The 19,132-nt window shown below is 43.6% G+C and overlaps 1 protein-coding gene across 1 annotated transcript; it reads left to right on the top strand.

Moving 5' to 3' along the window:
* Nucleotides 1-16,253: 16,253 nt before the first annotated feature.
* LOC138877693 (uncharacterized) lies at nucleotides 16,254-17,333 on the top strand. Its single transcript, XM_070157321.1, has 4 exons — nucleotides 16,254-16,616; nucleotides 16,695-16,768; nucleotides 16,817-16,982; nucleotides 17,028-17,333. Exons 1-4 carry the CDS (start codon nucleotides 16,254-16,256, stop codon nucleotides 17,331-17,333), a joined length of 909 nt encoding a protein of 302 aa, XP_070013422.1.
* Nucleotides 17,334-19,132: the final 1,799 nt, after the last annotated feature.

The following is a 19,132-nucleotide window of genomic DNA, read 5'->3' as shown; positions in this document are numbered from 1 at the left end:
GAAATCAATCAGTTTCAAAAACTATTTTGAATTCTTAAGATGAATTAGAATATTTACAATGTATTTTGTAATTTTTAATTTGGAATTAGAATCTGGTTCAAATTTCTAGTTTGCGAGAGGCGATCTGAGGAGAGACGGAGTGATGGAGGAGAACCGTAAATTAATTTTTGTGTGATGCATCTTTTCTATGTTATGTCAGGGGTATAATGGTCATATTATTACGGATTTTTTGTTAGCTAGCTATCAAATTAATAGTTTTTAAAAATAGGATACATATTAAAAGATGGCATAAATATAAGGTATAGCTGTAAATCGCCCTAAAGGAAACAATGAGAATCTACACTCAGAGGTAGGAATGAGCATAAACTTAGAAAAGAAAAAAAAGTAGAACAGACCAAATTAATTTGGTATTTTAGTTTCTATTCTTTGGTACTTCAGTATTTGGATAAAAAATTTTACTCCACTAAACTACAAGCTTTGATAATCGTATCTTAAATCTTAATTCTATTTGAAAAGAGATATATGAGGAAGTCCATCCAGCTAGCCTTTTAATTTTGTTTTGTCTTGTAATAACTATTATCTTTTATTCCTTTATCCATCGAGCTACGCTTAACAAACGCAACTTAATTTATCACTTAAGAGTGATCGTTGAATAAATAAATTTAAAAGAATCACTTTTTATTTCAAAAACATTTTAATAGCAAAGGTAATATTTCTATGGCAATGAAACACCAAACTCAATTGAGGCTACATTTGTAGTGTGCGTTATTAAACAGTTTTACACATTTCCTAAGAAAGATATCTAATAGCATTACTCATTTTGGTAAAATATATGCAGAACTCTTTGTACTTCAACATTATCATGCACAACTTTAGAATTGGAATAGTAAGGGTAAATTTGATGAATAAATAATAACAAATACTCCTATTTTTTCTAAAGTGATCTTGAAAAAAAATGCAACTTTTGTTTCTCATTTTGTTCCTCTTTCAATCTTCCTCATTTGCTCTCATATCCTTCTATTTCTCCTTTTGTTCCTCATCTGAAGCTCCTTCTTCCTTCATCCTTTTGTGTTGATATTCCTTTGAACAATATCATGTCGAGGTCTCGTCGTTCTCATGAAGAGGTTCCTGAAGCCACCCCATCGTTCCCGGTGCCTCCTTCTGACGGCGGAGATATGATGGTAGAAGAGGGTGACAGTCCTCCTACGGTGGAGGAGTTACTATCAAGACACCCCTTATCCAGGAGTGACTTCCTCAGAGATCCCCCTCCTACCCCAAACCCCGTATTTTCTGAGATAGAGCAGGTCCATATTGATGCCCTTCATGTAAAGTATGGCATTCCTGCTCATATAGAAATAGTTCCGGTAGGGAGAGATTACGTGGACGTCCACAGACCTGGGTATTGCGCTTTCTATGACTACCCTTTTATGATCGGCTATACTCCTCCTCTCTTCCCCTTAGCAGAAGAATTCTGCAGATTCTACCAAGTTTGCCCAGCACAACTTTCGCCATATACGCTCAATGTGCTTCTGCTATTGACCAAGTATGCAGGGTTGGCAGAAAGTAGCGTTTCTGTCCACCACCTTTTGCACCTGTTCACGCCTGGCTTCCTCAGGGGTACCATGGTGCATTTGAGGCTTCGTGGCACGAAAGGGCTAGTAGTCGGGATGGATGACCGGGCAAGCCACATGTTTTGGCACAATACTTCTTTGTCAAGACCGAGTACGTCGTTTCTGACTCTACCAGATTCCTAGAGCAGTGGAATGAGGCTCGTAAGTGTCGTCACTCGTTTTGTTCCCCTTTCTTTAGTATTCACTGTAAAATTTATTTGCTTGCCATTTTGCAGCTATGGGTCATCTGCCTCGCCCTATTGCGGATATTAGCGATTGGGTAGCCCATCTGTTGCCTTATGCAGCAGAAACTCAAACTTGGCCCACATTCGTGAAGCGTTATGGCCCTAAAGTTCCCTCTGGTAAATGTCTTACTTACTGCTTCGTTGGCCATGAGACCTTATTTAATGGTACGACCCTTTGTGATGACAGGTCGAGGAGCTTCCAGGCGAAGGACGCCAGTCCCCCCCTTTCGACAAGCCGTTGCTACTGCAGATATGCAGTTTGTCTTGAGTGAGTCTGCTCGAGAGGGTCGTCCTCAACCTGTTCAATTGGGAGATTCGTCTCGAGTCGTGGTCGCGAGGGAAAAGGCTTCTTCGGTACCAGCCTCACATCCTTTGGATGAATCCTCTAACAGGGACGAGCCATTGTCGAGGAAAAGAAAAAGGCTGGAGCTTGGGAAGGGCGCGGCTACAGACGCTGATAGAAGCAGGGCGTCCCGGATATCCCATGTGCCCGTCTTCATGGCCGACGTCATTTTGTCGGGGAGATCTCCCCAAGTGGAAGGAGTTTGCCCAGGAGCTGGTTCAGTGCACTCTATTGAGGGTGGTGCGTCTTTCAACATTGGAGGGCATCGTGTTAAGGGTGGCGGCTCAGGTTCGGATATTGACCCAGAGGATGTTAATGAGTTCGTGGGTCGCCATACCCATGTGGAGGTTAGGGTGGACGGATCTGACCGTCATGTGGTCGTTCCAGGGGACTACAACTTGATGCTGAACAACGAGCAGGTGGTGTCTGCCCTAGATCCTCTATGTGCTGCTCCTAAAAGTGAGATGCTTAGGGCGATGAGTGACGTGGAGTTGTCTTAGAAGGTCGCTGGTATGGCCCTGCAGGTATGCGCCTTTCCTTCCCTTTTTGTCGTTGGGTTTGTGCGGTAATCGTCGTTCTATACTTTGTTTCTAACTTTGCCCTTTTCTTTTTGTCAGACCCTCATCATGGAGGTTGAGAGAGAGCGTCGAGAGAGGAAAAGGACGGGCCTTTATGAGAACATGTCATCTAAATATCAGTAGTATCTTGCTAAGCATCAGGCGATGGCCGACATTTATCATCAGGACCCCGAGTTCCAGTTGTTTCGCGAGGGGCTCAAACAGCGGGAGGACCAATTAGAGTGTAAGATTGAAGAGTTAAGGGAGCGGGATGAGGAGTTCATGAAAACTGTCTCTTGTAATAGCGAGCTCGAGGCTTCCCTCAAAGTGAAGGACGACGAGCTTGAGTTGAATAGGGGGTGATGGCCAAAAATGCCAATTTGCAGGCAAAGGTGGACGGTTTGACCGCTGAGCTGAATGCAAAAGCAATAGAGGGAGAGGGGCTTAAGTGCGAGCTGAGCGTCGGTACTGATAAACTGGCGGCAGCTATTTCTGAATTGGTATCTCTGGAAGATGCCCTTCGCATTTCTAGGTCGGAGTTGACTGAAGAGAAGGAAGCCTCTAGTCGTCGGGTTGCAGGGCTCGAAGGGCGTGTCAAAGAGCTGGAGGCGGAGCTGCCTACACTGAATGGACAAATGGCCTCGCTGAGGGTGGAAGATGCGAGTCAACATTCTCAGCCTTCTATGTCTCGTGCCTTAGTCGATCCGGTCGTGCCCCATCATTTATACGAGTTGTGGGTCCACGCGGAGGCTCGACTTAATGTGTATAAGGCTTTTCATGCCGAGGGAAGGGCTACTAAGGTAGAGGTTCAGGCTGCACACGCCGAGGCTCGTGCACCTCGTAAGGCATGCGGGTACGACCCCCTCACACCTGATGGGGATGATATCAACTCAGATGATGCGAACCGCCTTGCTTCAGATTCATGGTACGAAGATGCTTACCCCACTGGGGATGATGCGTAGTTTTTGTTTGTACTTGCTTTTGTTTAGGGGTTTTTGCACGGGGCATACTTGAGCCTGTTTATGGGGGCAATTGTAAATAATGTTTTGCTGTGATGTAAAATTTACTTTGTCGACTTGTTCTTTCTTGCATTTATCAAACCCATGATATTGTTGACGCCCTTGGCTATCGAGATGTTGCTTCAATCTAACGTCGAAGCGGGATCCCGTCGTAGTTTGAACGAGGTCGAACTTACATTGTCGTCGATGGCCTTTGCTATTGGGATGTTGCTTCAAACTGTCGTCGAAGTAGAATCCCGTCATAGTCCGAACGAGGTCGAACCTACGTTGTCGTCGATGGATTTGGCCATTGGGATGTTGCTTCGAACTATCATCTAAGTAGAATTCCCTCATATCCCAAACGAGGTCGAACCTACATTGTCGTCGATGTCATTGGCCATTGAGATGTTGCTTCGAACTGTCGTCGAAGTAGAATCCCGTCGTAGTTTGAAAGAGGTCGAACCTACATTGTCTTCTATGGCCTTGGCCATTGGGATGTTGCTTCGAACTGTCGTTGAAGTAGAATCTCATTGTAGTCCGAACGAGGTTGAACCTACATTGTCGTCGATGGCCTTGGGCATTGGGATGTTGCTTCAAAATGTCATCGTAGTTCAAACGAGGTCGAACATACATTGTTGTCGATGGCCTTGGCTATTGGGATGTTGCTTCGAACTGTCGTCGAACTAGAATCCCGTCATAGTCCGAACGAGGTCAAACCTACATTGTCGTCGATGGCCTTGGCCATTGGGATGTTGCTTCGAACTGTCATCGAAGTAGAATCTTGTCGTAGTTCGAACAAGGTCGAACCTACATTGTCGTCGATGTACTTGGCCATTGGGATGTTGCTTCGAACTGTCGTCGAAGTAGAATCCCATCATAGTCCGAACGAGGTCGAACCTACATTGTCGTCGATGGCCTTGGCCATTGGAATGTTGCTTCGAACTGTCATCGAAGTAGAATCATGTCATAGTTCGAACGAGATCGAACCTACATTGTCGTCGATGGACTTGGCCATTGGGATGTTGCTTTGAACTATCGTCGAAGTAGAATCCCGTCGTAGTCTGAACGAGGTCGAACCTACATTGTCGTCGATGGCCTTGGCCATTGGGATGTTGCTTCGAACTATCATCGTAGTTTGAACGAGGTCGAACCTACATTATCGTCGATGGCCTTGGCCATTGGGATGTTGCTTCGAACTATCGTCAAAGTAGAATCCCATCGTAGTCCGAACGAGGTCGAACCTACATTGTCGTCAATGGCCTTGGCCATTGGGATGTTGTTTCGAACTGTCGTTGAAGTAGAATCCCATCGTAGTTCAAATGAGATCGAACTTACATTATTTTCGATGGCCTTGGCCATTTCTTCTTGGAGATTTTGATCATATTCCCGTAGGAAGACACGACTTTGTTTATGCAATGGAGGTTTAATTATATACTTGTAAGGATCACATGTCGACTTTGCATGTACATTGGAGATTTGACTAAATTCTTGTGAGAATCACATGTCGACTTTGCACATACAATGGAGATTTGATTAAATTTGTGAGAATCACATGTCGATTTTGCAACTACAATGGAGATTCGACTGTCTATGTCTAGTCCCTTCATTAGTTCGTTCCGGAGACCGTGTCGATAGGTCGAGGTAATGGATAGCATTGTGATCCTTGAGGCGTCCCCTTTGCTGCCTCATTAAAAACCTCCCCAGGAAAACCCGATTGGGACAAAACCGGGTGAGGGAAAAAGAGTACGACTTAGGTAACGCCTTCTTTTAGAAGTGGAAGTACTTGAGGTGGGCGACATTCCTGTTGATATGGAGTAATTTTCCCTGCATTGTTTCTAACTGGAATGCTCCTTTGTTTGCTGCAGCTACGATTTTGTATGGTCCGTCCCAGTTCGTTCCCAATTTTCCCTCATTAGGGTCTTTTGATGCTTGTGTTTTGGCCTTGAGGACATAGTCTCCGACTTTGAGTGGTTGCACCTTGGCTCTCTTGTTGTAGTATCTTTCTACCTGTTGTTTCTGGGCTACCATTCTTATATGGGCCATGTCTCTCCGTTCTTCGACTTTATCTAGATCTTGTAGCCTACTTTCGTCGTTGCTTGGTCCGCTCTCGTTGGAGTATCTCAAACTGGGTTCTCCGACTTCGACGGGTATAATTGCATCAGTCCCGTAGACCAGTAAATATGGAGTTTCTCCTGTGCTAGTTTTTGGCGTAGTACGGTATGCCCATAACACTTTCGGTAGTAGTTCAGACCATAGCCCTTTAGCATCCTCAAGCTTCTTTTTCAATATATTTAGTATTACTTTGTTGGAGGATTCGGATTGGCCATTGGCGGCAGGGTGATATGGCGTGGAGAGTATTCGTTTGATGTGCCATTTTTCGAAAAACTCAGTCATTCTTTTTTCGACGGACTGAGGTCCGTTGTCGCAACTAATTTCGTTGGGGATTCCAAAACGGGATATAATGTTTTTCCATATGAATGTGATGACCTCCTGCTCACGTATCTGAGTGTATGCACCTGCTTCCACCCATTTAGAAAAATAGTTAGTTAAACCCAAAAGGAAGCGTACCTTACCTCGTCCTGCTGGAGGGGGCCGACTATGTCCATTCCCCCACTTTATAATTGGCCATGGCGAAGTGACGAAATGAAGGAGTTCCCCTGCTTGATGTATCATAGGGACATACTTTTGACATTGCTCGCATCTCCGGACATAGTCCGTGGCTTCTTTTTTATGGTAGGCCAATAGTAGCCTGCGTGGATGACGCATCGGACGAGGATGCGATTTCTCGTATGGGTGCCGCAGTGCCCTTCGTGTACTTCTTCCTGCACTCGTTTTATTTGATGTGGTCCAAGACATTTGGCTAGGGGTCACCGAACGTTCTTTTGTAGAGATTACCGTTTACTATGCTGTATCGAGCTGCCTGTACCCGGAGTTTTTTGGCTTCTTTTTTATCTTGCAGGTGCGTACCATCCTACAAATAGGCTGCGAAGCGGTTACGCCAGTCCTAAGTTAAGTTTATGGAATTTACCTCAACTTGGTCTGCTGAGAAATGAAGGAGGGTGACCACGTTTTCCTTGTTGATATTCTTGGTGGCTGCAGCTAGTTTAGCGAGATCGTCTGCTTCAATATTCTGCGCCCTAGGTATTTGGTCGAGGCGACATTCGTCGAATTCTGGCAGCAGTTTGTGGATTTCCGACTGGTACCTATGTAGTCTCTGCTCTTTGATTTGGAAAGTCCCGGTGACTTGATTCACCACGAGTTAAGAGTCACAGTGGAGGACGAGTCGTCGAGCGCCATATTTGAGGGCTAACTTCAAACCTGCAATCACAACTTCATACTCGGCCTCGTTGTTAGTCATCTTGGGACATCATATGGTTTGGCAAATTACTTTGCCTGTAGGGACCTTGAGGACGAGTCCCAGTCCTGATCCCGAGGCATTAGAGGCACCATCAGTGTAGAGGATCCAGAGGTCGGTATGCATGGAAGTGTGGAGTGTTTCCTGTTCTACCTCGGGCAATATTTCCGTGCTGAAATCAGCGACGAAGTCGGCGAGCAACTGCGACTTAATGGCAGTTCGTAGTTGGTACGTTATGTCATGCTCACTTAGTTCTATGGCCCATTTAGCAAGTCTACCCGATAGTTCGGGTTTGTGTAGGATACCCCTTAGGGGGAAGGTTGTCACCACTTTTATGGGGTGACATTGAAAGTACGGTCTAAGCTTCCGTGAAGCCACGACCAATGCCAGAGCCAGCTTTTCAAGGTGAGGGTACCTCGCCTCGACATCGATTAAAGTTTTGCTGATATAGTAAATCGAAGATTGCGTACCTTTATTTTCACGGACCAAGACTGCGCTTACCGCAACTTCGGTGACTACTAGATACACAGGTAGACATTTACCTGGGTCCGCTTTGACGAGTAATGGTGGCGAGGATTGATACGCTTTCAGTTTTCTCAGGGCATCGATACATTCTTCGTTCCATTGCAGGCTGTAGTCTTTTCTCAGCACATTGAAGAATTTGTGGCATCTGTCCGAGGATCGTGAAATGAACCTTGATAGGGTGGCTATTCGCCCTGTTAGCTTCTGCACCTACTTTTTGCTGGTCAGTATCTCTGGTATTGCGTCGACAGCCCTGATTTGATCCGGGTTCGATTCCCCTTTGTGACACGAGGAAACCATGGAATTTTCCTGAAGTTACGCTAAAGGCGCACTTTTCGGGATTCAACTTCATCTCGTACTGCCTTAATATCTCGAAGGCTTCCTTCAGATGGCCAATGTGATCCTCTTTCTTTGTTGACTTTACCAGCATGTCATCGATGTAAACCTCCATGGTCTTGCTGAGTTGTTCTTTGAACATTTTGGTGACTAACCTCTGGTACGTGGCCCCTGCATTCTTGAGCCCGAACGACATCACTTTATAGCAGTACGTTCCTTGGTGAATGATGAAAGTTGTCTTTTCTTGATCTTCTTCAGCCATAAGAATTTGGTTGTAACCAGAGTAGGTGTCAAAAAAGCTCAGCAGTTCGTGCCCCGCTGTCGCATCGATAAGTTGGTCGATGTGAGGTAATGGAAAGTACTCCTTCAGGCATGCTTTGTTTAGATTGGTGAAGTCAACACACATTCGCCATTTCCCATTCTTCTTTTTGACCATGACGCACATTGCCGACCCATTGGGGCTATTTCGATTCTCTGATGGAACCATTGGCTAGCAATTTATCCACCTCCTTGCTGACCGCCTCATTGATTGTGGCATTGAACTTTCTCCTCATTTGCTGTACCGGCGGATAAAGTGGGTCGACATTCAGTCTATGAGTGGCGATATCCCTTGGGATTCCCGGCATATCTGAGTGGGAGAAAGCGAACAAATCGGTGTTGTTAGTTAAAAATTAATGATACTTACCTGGCTCCGAGAGGTTATGTCCAACATAAGCCTTTTTTTGCTGTCGGTGTCATCCAATTGGACGGTATCGAGATCATCTATGGTTTCCTTGAAAGCTTCTACGATATCCAGGTCTTTGATGGCCTCTAGTTGTATGTCGGGTTTGGTTCCCGACATGGCTGATTGCTATGCCTTCGTGCTTGCCCTTTTTAGTTGTTTGGTGTGTGTGCAATCTTGGGAGATCCGGTAACATCCTTGGGTAGTGCATGGCTCGCCTCGGATGCTAAAAATCCCCCATGGGGTGGGAAATTTGATTACTTGATAGAAACTGAAAGGGACGACTCGCATGGCGTGTATCCATGGTCGCCCTATGATGGCGTTGTAGGCCATCTCTTGGTTCATGACATGGAATGTTGTTTCCAGAGTAACCCCTCCTGCCAGGATGAGTAGAACTATTTCTCCAGATGTTCGCTCTACTACATTATTAAAACCCGTTAGTGTTATGCAACGCGGTATTATTTTATCCTCGAGCCTCATTTGCATGAGAAATCACAGGTGAATAATAGATGCGCCGCTTCCGTCATCCACCATGATTATTTTTACATCGGTATCAGCGATGTGCAAAGTTATAACCAAAGCATCATAGTGAGGGAAAGACAAACCGTCGGTATCTGACTTATCAAAGATGATACTATCTTCGAGGTCGTCATACCGTTCGTGGGCGACTGTCCATTTGAGTTTATGCGTGGTGGTGAACTTCACATGGTTGATTACCATGTCATCGCCGCCGCCAATGATCATTTGTATGGTACGGGATGGTGATGGTGGCTTCGGAGGTCCTTGAGGTGGGTCTCGCCCTCGAGCGAAGTTGGCCTGTCCTTTATCGCTTAGCTGTTCTTTCAGGTACCCCTGGTTTAACATCCTAACTACTTCTTGATGCAGACCTATGCAATCTTCGGTCTTGTGTCCTCTTTCTTGGTGGAATTTACATAGGACGTTTGACCTCCTCGCGCTCGGGTCCGACTTCAACTTTTGCGGCCACTACAACTTAGTGCCAAGCTTCTCCAGTGCATACACTATTTCTGAAGGGGAAACACAAAAGTTATGAGCAGATAGTAGTAGAGGCATACCTCTTTTGTTTTGGAAGGGTGCGGTGTGTCGAGGCGCGACATCTGCATGTCGTGGAGGTGGAGGGTTGGATGCTCAGATATAGGGCTGGTGTCTTTCTCGATTGAAGCGTGGTAGTTTCTCCCTTCGCCCATCATGACGGTGATCTCTCCTTGCCTCGATCTAATCTGGCGTCAATCGTTCAAGCGGACCATTCAGGTCGTTCTCGTCTGCCCTTATTTCGGTACAGTAGGCATTATGGATTTTTTCCCACGTGGTAGGAGGGTACTTCATGAGTCTGCTGAGTAGCTTTTTGGTTGCTTTCGACCCATTTCTATTTAGCCCATTTTGAAAGGCTGCTACTGCCATCTCTTCATATACGTTTGGTAGACTCATCCTCACTATGTTGAATCGGGCTAGGAAATCCCGAAGTCCCTCGCCCGTCGTTTGCCTGACGGTGAAGATATCATTGACCCTAGCTTCTGCACTTTTCACTCCCACTGCGCGGTGGCGAACTTATCTGTCATTTCTTCGAATGTGGATATCGATCATGCTGGTAGCTGAGAGTACCATGTTAGCGCTCCTCTTGTCAGAGTTTCACCGAGCTTTTTTAGCAGCACAGATGGCACCTGTTCCTTTGATAAATCATTACCCTTTACTGCGGTAACGTAGTGGATTAGGTGATCTTCTGGGTCCGTGGTACCATCATATATTTTTAAATATGGCAGCATTTTGAAGGTCTTTGGAATAGAATGGGGAGTTGCCCCTTTGCTATATGGTTGTTCAATGAACCGGCCTACGTCGCATTTTGGTAACAGCTTCGGAGCGCCTGGTATTTTGTCGACCCTTTCCTGATGTTCCTTCATCTGGTCGCGGAGTATTTTGTTCTCATTCTCTATATCTTCCATTTTCTTTAAGATGGCCATAACGGCATCGTCACCTGCATCAGTAATAGTGCGGGTGTTACTTGTTCATGTAGCGCTTGGCTCATCGGCAGCGGCTGCGATTTCTGCGGGCAGCACGTCTTCGACGCCTCCCTGAATGGGTTTCTCGAGCATGTTGCTCAACGCACTCGTTAACCATTCTTCTAGTAGCCTTTTGATAGCTGGTGGCGCTTCTCCTGCTGAGGATGTTGAGGTTCCTCTCTCGCGCAAGATCGTTAGATCTCCGTACGGAGGAGGTGAGATCTCACCCTCAGGTATAACACTTTGTGTTGCATTTTCAGTGTGTTCTCCATTGGCCTCGTTGAGGGAATTTAGGAGGTTATTTGTGACACCCTCTATTGCCTTTAACCTTGCTTCTCCTTTTCCCGCCATCGTCGGTTTTTATGGAGCTGAAGAGAGATGATCGTTTCTTTTAAAGATCTAGATGAAAACTACGATTTCAGCTATAGAAATCCTCACAGACGGCGCCAAATTGTTTGGCTCAAAAAATGTTGAAACCTTTTGGATAAATCAATCGAAGATGAAGGGGTAAATCCTAGCTGAAGATAATAATCTCTAAAATGAATGATAATAGATAAAGAGAAGATGGTTGTTAAGATTCTTTTCATTCACGAATGGTAAGTTTCCCAAAGTCTCGATGCTTTATTACAAGGTTTTTGTCCCCCTTATATACTAGAGAGTTTGTCCCCCTTATATACTAGAGAGAAACTCTTCTCTTTTGTCAGAAACAAAATACACGGAATATTCGACGGAATATTCTTAATATCCCCTGACGGGCTTACTCTACTGCAGGGGTCGTACAGTTTCTTCTTTTGCCCTAAGGTCGTCTCCCTCGATACGTCGACTCGAAGATACCCGGTCGTTTGTCGTACTCGTTGTAAATCGTGGTCGGTCAAATTTGGACCCATGCAACAACCTTTGCACATAATGTCAAAAGATACGAAAAGCTGAAGATACAGACGGAAAATACAACATATGGAAACTTCTAAATACATTCTAATCGACAACTACGTACTTTTACATTTATTACTCATAGTTAATATAAAGCATATATGTTAAATTACTTTAAGTTACCGTTAAAGATGTTCTTAAATGGGCAAGCGCACAAGTTTAAAAACCTACTACTCGTGCTGCTTAAATATTGTACTATTTAATTAACTTCCTACTATTGGCAATATTTATAAATAAATAAAAAGATTTATATTTTGGCAAGAAAATGAACTAAATTGCATCTTCATGTCATTTAATTAGGTTTATGTCTTCTTTGATTAAAAACTGCTAATACATAAGAGTGTTCTCCCCTCCTACAAACTAGTTAAATACTCATCCGATTTTAATGACCTCGTTAGTTGCTCATATTCTTCACTTTAAATAATACTTCTTCCTTGTCAGATTTGATTTGAGTATTCAAAGACGTTAAGCATATGTGGTATTTAGTACTCCAGAGGAAAGGGAAAAGGGCCATCTGATTTTTGTTATAATTTTCTTAAATTCTAAAACAAAATATACACACTTGAAAATCACGCAAAGATATTGTAAATACAATATTTTACTATATTAAAGTATTTGAGAATTAATGTTTGGAAAATGAGAAAAGGAATAAATTTCCTCCTCACTATTGAAAAGGCTCAATTATACTTTCCATTATCATATATCGTGTAGAACCGCCGTTGTATATATTTGCTACTATGGGGAAATCACAAAAACATATGCATACGCGTACCGGAATTATTTCAATTTAGTTGAACAACAGATCGGATCTAATGTGAATTTGCAGTCAATTGTTGTACGTGGAAGTAGGGATTCCAAACAGAAGGCAAATAAATCACAGAAAAACTAAGACATTACATGTAATTGAATTTTGGTTTAAAGTTTGCCATGGAGCGGAAGGGAAATAAATTAATTGTTACAGACAAAGTAAGACAATACATGTTCTTGGACCTGGATTTAAGGTTCTATTTTGGGTAGCAACACACATGTGAAGTGAATTAAATTCCTGCAGGGAGTTAATCAATTCCCGTGCCAAAGCCGTTGCGCTGTCAGCTGGACCGTGCCATTTGGGGAGCTTTGAGTTTTTAACAAAATTTATTGAGAGGACGAATTTAAATGACAAACACTAACATCTCATGTAGAAACCCTTGGCATAGAGGGTTGCCCTCTAATATTACATGACGTGAATTTGAATTAATCGGGTTAATATGTATAGAATATTAGAGCATGCAAACTAGAGAGTTTTAAATTTTTAGCAACATTACGAGAGAAGTGTTGAGATCTCATGCAGTACCACTACCGGAAATTTTTACTTCTCAATGCATACGGAATATAATTAGATTCACTATCTTTTATAGGGTAAGTGTGAATTTGATATGCATTTCTATAATATTCTAATTATACAGCCTTAATCACCAGAGATTAGCATAATATATCATTTATCTTTCCTTAAAAGTCTTATTTAATTAACACTCTGCTAATTGAATTTTTTTAGTATAGATACGTATATATAAATAACTTCTTATTTTTCTCAAACATCAAATATTGTGGATCAAACATATAATGACTAAAACGATTCATTCGGTATGAAATAAAGTTAAGAACATATGCAATATACATTCTATATGGAGTATAGATATTGTGCAAAACTACAAATTCTATGCTTTGACTCCAAAATTTCAAAAGTACAATAATTCAATGACGAGAACATATAAAATAAAACCATGAAATTTGAATCGTACATATAGTCCAAAACGACTGTCCATATATAGTTAGAGCGGACTAAAGCAAAATCCCCAGCTGAAAATTCACGCCGCAGTAAACCAACTACGCCGTGATTCTGGCTATATATCATCATCCACCAATTAAGCACCAATAATACAAACTAACGGCATGCTCCTTTGATCCCTATGATTATCAATCTAATGACTATTATTGCTATGTGTGAGCTATCAATAAACAAACTCACCGACATCAGTTCAAAATTCAAACTCAAATAAGCGAAGCGAATGAACAAAATTAAAATGGTACTGTAATAGTTGTAGGCTGTAGTTTTGATATCCTGATGCTATGTTGAGGCCATAACTCATTCCACTCAACAGGGACAGATTTATAACCCAGCTTATGGGGCACGTGACGCTTTTTGCTAAATTAATTAATTATAAAATAAAGGATGAATCTTAGTTAAATATAATAAATTCTAGATCTAATATTGAAAGATATTAGCGGTACGGATAATGTTTAAGAATAATGAATATCGGATGTGAGCTCAATGATTGCCAATGAATGTTACAATAATAAGAACGTGCAATAAATGTAGACAATGACAATAAATATAATAAGAGGGTATTTGTCACCCAAATATTATGTGACTTGGATGATTCTTCCACTTGACAACAACGTGGAAGAATGGGAAGTGAAGGTGGATAAGAAATCCTTGGATCTTACAAGCATAGATTGAATAACATATGTTTGAGCAGTGTCGTTAGTGAATAAGATAACTTCGTATATTCTTTATAGTCAACCCTTTACAATGTGCTCTTATCAAAAAGTGAAGATCCCCCTTTTGTTCTCTATCACTTCCTATTTATAAGGGATATTCCCAAGAAACCCTAAAAAGTACAACATAAGGAATATTCCTTGTATCCATTTCTAAACCTATCCTACTGATACTTCTTTACTCCAGTTGCTCGTCCTTGGCAATAATCTTTCTGAGGACGACTCCTCGCTATTATGTTGTGGTCAACTCTGTCCTCGACCCTATTTATCTACAGTTATCAAGTCGCCAAATTTAGACCAATACATTTAGTCCCTCTGCTTGTTGAGGTTATAGTCCTGCATACCCTCGATAAGTAAACCTGGTCTGCGTACGTCTAGAAGAAATTTGGTTGTGTTGATTAAGTCGAATCGGCCAAGATCGAAAAAACGGCGTGGCCAGCAAGGTTGCGGTTGGTGTGGCTAACGTGGGGTGACGTCATGGCCACGCGCGTCATCATTACGCGTCTTTCCGATGTAGTGTATGTGCTTCTGTCATTTCGATTTTGGTGCCATTGATGATCTGCTGCTTTTATTTTGGTGCCACCCAACCTTATAAAAAGATGGATAGGGGCTTCATTTTTGAAAATTTTCATCATTTCTCATTTCGCATGTGCATTGCTCTTCTTTGATCTTCTTCTTCGAGCTCCGATTTCAATTCCTTGCAGCCTCTTCAATTCTAATCCCTGACTTCTTACCCAGTCAATTTCTTCTTCAGATTTTGTTCCATACGTTTCGCTACGGAAATATGTCCAACTTCCCTCATATTCATGACGAGGTTTCCGATGCCACTCTATTATCGGTGACCCTTCCTCCCGGCGGTGAGGAATTCATGGCTAAAGAGGAAGAAAGCTTCCCCACCGCGAAAGAGATAGTCACTAAGAACCCTTTAGTTAGACATGACTTCCCAAAGGAACCCACTCATGCTCATGTTCAGAAGCTTTTTGAGACGACAACACCTTACATAGATGACCTCCGATCTAAATATTGCATTCCTCCTCACGACGAAAATGTTCTGGCCGGAAGCGACATCGTAGAGGTTCATCGACCCAGATATTGTGCTTTCTACGTCTATCCGTTCTTAATTGGTTATTCTCTTCCTCTCCTCCCATTGGCGGAGGAGTTTTACCGATTTTACAATGTCTGCCCGGTGAAACTCTCCCCTTATTTGTATAAAGTTTTCCTGATGCTGGCGAAGTATGCAGAGTTGGCCGGCTGTGAGGTCGACATTCGCCACCTGCTGCATTTATTTTCGCCTAGCTTTTTTAGAGGTACTTTGATACACCTATGGCATCGTGGGACCAGAGGATTGGTGGCCGAGATGGACAATAAGACGAATCGACGGTTTTGGCATAAGTACTTCTTCATAAAGACCGAGCACCTGGTGGCAGACTCGACTGGGTTTCTCGAGCAATGGAACTATAATCGTAAGTATCTTACCGTATGCTCGTTATTTTCTTTCATTTGTGGCTCACTCGCGGCTTCTTTATTTTTCAGTTGAGAGGTGTGCACCTTCTCCCATCTTTGATATTGAATATTGGGTGGCTCGTGTGTTACCCCACACTGTGGGAATTCGTGATTAGGCGTCCTAGCACAAGCATTTTGGACCCAAGATCTCGTCCAGTAAGTGTCATTTCTACTTCAGTTTATTGTTGTTTACCATTGCTATTTGATGCGACCTCCCTTTGGTGCTAGGTAGGCGGGTTTCCAAGAAGAAAGCTCCCGTGCCTGCGTTTCGCCAAGTTATCGCGTCAGCTGGAATGCAATTTGCCTTGGCTGATTCCGCTCGAGGAAGTCGGACTCAAGTTCCGCCGATGAGGGACTCCGCCCCTCAAACTGTTGCCGTGCGGGATGAGATCTCTTCTTAACCAATCTATAATTTTGTAGACGAGGCATCTGACGGCGAGGAGTCACCGTCAAGGAAAATGTGAAGGGTGGAAACCGGGAAGGCCGTTGCCGTTGACTTCAAACCGGAAAAATTCATCGCTTTGGAAGCGGAATCTGCACTTACACCAGATGTAGAGACCGTTTTCACGATAGGTTCCATATGGAGAGGAGGCCCTTTGGGGTTGAGGGGGTTCGTGGTAACGGAGAGCTTAAACGGGCCGCAGAAGGTGGCATATCATCGACGCCCGGGGGAAATGGAGCAGTTCCTGCGAGAGATGACGACTCTGGCTCAGATATCGACCCTGAGGAGGTACGAGCCTTCCTAGAGAGGAACACTCATGTGGAGATAAGGACGGAGGGTCCCAACCGGTACATAGTCATTCCCGTGGACTACGACCTTTTGGCCAACTCAGAACGGGCGGTTCCTGCCTTTGCTCCCCTGTGCACGGCTTCTGAGAACACGGCGCTACAGGCAATGAATAATACGGATCTATCATTGGGCATATCCGGCATGGCTCTACGAGTAAGTGCTCTTTTTTATATTAGGATTTGTTTTTACGTGTAATTTTCTCACACTGACTCCTCTTTTTTTGCTTGTTAGACTCTTATCATGGAGATCGAACGTGGCCGGCGGGACGAGCGTAGGACGACCATTTTCAAGAAGATGACCTCCAAGTACAAGGAGTACCGTACTAAGCACTGAACGTTGTCCGACTTCCTTAGCCAGGATAGCGAATTTAATGCGCTTCGTGGTGGGCTTAAACAGAAAGATGATGAGCTGATGAAAAAAGATGAAGAGCTAAGGGAGAGGGACAATGAGCTTATGAGGGCCATCGGTAGGTGCAGCGAGCTTGAGGCAGCTTTAAAGGCCAGAGAGGACGAGCTCGAGGTGAGCAAGGAGGTGATGGCTGAGAATGTTGACCTTCAAACGTAGTTGGCATCCTTAAGGGCTGAACTCGGGCAGAGGGAGGAAAGTGTCGTCGATCTAAGGGGTGAGCTGAGTGCCAAGGCCGAAGAATTGAGTCATGCCGAGAAAGGCAGAATGGCCGCTATGGCTGAAGCGGTGGCCCTAGAAGATTCCCTCCGCGTTTGTAGGTCCGAGCAGGCTAATGAGGTGGAGACATCGGCGCTTAAGGTGGCAAGGTTAGAAGAACGGATTCAGGGTTTGGAGGTGGAGTTGTCTAGGTTAAACGAGCAAGTCGTTGTCTTGAGGGCCGAGGAGGCGCAACTGCAGTCATAATTGTCCATATCTCATACTTCTATTGATCCCGGCGTGCTGCGAGAGTTGTATGAGATGTGGGTTCATGCCGAGGCTCAACTTCAAGTGTATAAATCTTTGAAGGTTGTCGGGAAAGTTTCCGAAGCAGAGCTTGAGGGCGGCCGTGTCAAGGCACGTGCAGCCCGTGAAGCTTGTGGTTACGACCCTGGATGAGGATGATAATGCCACAGATAGGCTTGCCTCTGATCCTTGGTACGATGATGAGTACGTCGATAGGGATGATGTGGCGTAAAGCTGTTGTACTTAGTTTTTGTTTTGCTTTGCTATTTTTGTGAGGATGTTCTCGAACCCATTTGTAAAAAGTTGTAATTTGACAATTCAAATGGAATGATGGCCTTTTTGATATGTATTTCCGAATTCTCCTTCTTTTTTATTTGTTTGTTATGCGGTGAAGTCCCTAACTTTTTGGCTATTTGCATGTAGTGTTTTGGCGTAGTCAAACATAGGGTAATTCGAGCGAGGTCGAATGTAAAATGTAAAGTAACTCGATGAGGTCGAATGCAAAGTAATTCGAGCGAGGTCGAATGTAAAATGTAAAGTGATTCAAGTGAGGTCGAATGTAAAATAATTTGAGCGAGGTCGAATGTAAAGTAATTCGAGCGAGGTCGAATATAAAGTGTAAAGTAATTCGAGTGAGGTCGAATGTAAAAAGTAAAGTGACTTGGTGGAGTGCAAAGATGTTGCTTTATTTCCTTCATTGGAGAATATTACATGTTTCTGTTTGTTCCATACACATATTGGAGAAGTTCCAGTGTACCTAGTCCCTTCATCGTTCGGCCCGGAGAAGAAGTCAGCAGGTGGGGTGATGAATCATACTTGAACATCGAGATGTCCCCTTCGCCGCCTCATTAAAAACCTCCCCGAGAAAACCCAATTAGGACAAAACTCGGGCGAGGGAAAAAGAGTACGACTTGGAGGGCGTCCGTTTCAGAATTTGAAGTATTTGAGGTGGGTAGCGTTCCAATTGTTTTGTAGTAGCTTTCCCTTAATTGTTTCTAATTGGAATGATCCTTTGTTGACTGTTGCCATGATTTTGTAAGGCCCGTCCCAATTGGTTCCTAGTTTACCTTCTCTTGAATCTTTGCTCACTTGTGTTTTGGCCTTGGGTACATAGTCTCCGACTTTGAGTGGTCGTACTTTGGCTTTTTTGTTATAGTACTATTCTGCTTGTTGTTTTTGGGCTATCATTCTTATTTAAACCATGTCTCTTCGCTCCTTTGCTTCGCCGAGGTCTTGTTTTCTGTTCTCGTCATTGCTTGGTCCACTTTCATTGGAGTATCTCAAACTAGGTTCCCCAACCTCGACTGGTATCATGGCATCAGTCCTATAGACTAGTGAATATGGCGTTTCTCATGTGCTTGTTTTTGGCGTGGTGCAGTATGCCCACATTACTTCTGGTAGCAATTCTGGCCATAGTCCCTTGGCGTCCTCAAGCTTTTTCTTCAAGATATTTAGTATTGTTTTATTGGAGAATTTGGCCTGGCCGTTATGTCACGACCTAACCTATTGGCCGCGACGAGCACCCGGTATCTTACTTAACCGAGTACCAACAAAATATAACTTTCTTATTGTACTTTCATTGGCAAGTGGTCCAAATGGTCCGTCATGGGCTAACCAGAATAAACATAGGGGATTACCCAATATAGGATGACCCAACCTGATATAAAAAATTATACATATGATATACGGACGTATAAGGACAATGTGATCCATTATATACTTTAAATATAAGTCGATAAGGCCATACAAATATCCGTGTA

Source organism: Nicotiana sylvestris, chromosome 9 (genome assembly GCF_000393655.2).
Source record: "Nicotiana sylvestris chromosome 9, ASM39365v2, whole genome shotgun sequence".
NCBI classification, from domain to species: domain Eukaryota; kingdom Viridiplantae; phylum Streptophyta; class Magnoliopsida; order Solanales; family Solanaceae; genus Nicotiana; species Nicotiana sylvestris.
This window is presented reverse-complemented; position numbering and strand designations above follow the sequence as displayed.